Genomic DNA, 676 nt, shown 5'->3' on the forward strand with positions numbered 1-676 from the left:
GCCCTACCAGCCGAATCTCCAGCTTTCGTTCAGGTGTGGCCTACAGCCAGGTGGGCCAAACCCAAAATGAGCATCCGCCCTCCACTAACACCAGCTACAGCACTGCAAAGTATGACAGCAGGTTTGGCTATGCTGTATGAGAGAGTAGGTAGTCATACTTGCATTATACTGAAAATTGTCATTGGTTTGCAGTTACTTAAATGAATGACCTTTTAGTGGATTTGATCATGTTGCAAGATACAAAACGGAATCAAATGTTGTCTTGTAATTGTGTAACATTCAATGTAATTATACATTAGGTGTAATATGAGAGACGGATACATTATGTCTCAGATTAATGATGCACAAGCAGGTCTAGATCATGTAAAATGGTAAAACTCTTACCAAGACCTTAATCCAATAGTTGTGTGTGAAGAGCTTCCAATATTGATGTGTTTTGTTCGATTATGTAAATAAATATATGTATGTTTTTTTCTGAGATTTGGATGTTGATGGTTATGATCGAACATCATTAAGAAGCCATTTAAACGTAATGACAAAAAGAAATCACAAAAAAAATAAAAATTTGATGTGTAGACTGATAACTTTCTTTATTCTTAAGTATTTTTATTTGATACAATGTGTTTGTTTTGCTGTTGTTTTGTCTCTATTTTTGCCCAAAAGATATTACTGAAAT

General features: G+C 34.6%; 1 protein-coding gene across 1 annotated transcript in view; it reads left to right on the top strand.

The window, feature by feature from the left end:
* The window catches only part of LOC107561389 (coxsackievirus and adenovirus receptor homolog), a 12,008-nt gene extending 11,868 nt beyond the window's left edge, over positions 1–140 (top strand). Inside the window, exon 5 of the mRNA XM_016245833.1 lies at positions 11–140. Within this exon, the coding sequence (XP_016101319.1) occupies positions 11–140 (130 nt within the window). The remainder of the gene's footprint in view (positions 1–10) is intronic.
* The last annotated feature ends 536 nt before the right edge of the window (positions 141–676 follow it).

The sequence above is a fragment of the Sinocyclocheilus grahami genome, unplaced genomic scaffold (genome assembly GCF_001515645.1).
Source record: "Sinocyclocheilus grahami isolate Dianchi unplaced genomic scaffold, SAMN03320097.WGS_v1.1 scaffold770.1, whole genome shotgun sequence".
Classification (NCBI taxonomy): Eukaryota; Metazoa; Chordata; class Actinopteri; order Cypriniformes; family Cyprinidae; genus Sinocyclocheilus; species Sinocyclocheilus grahami.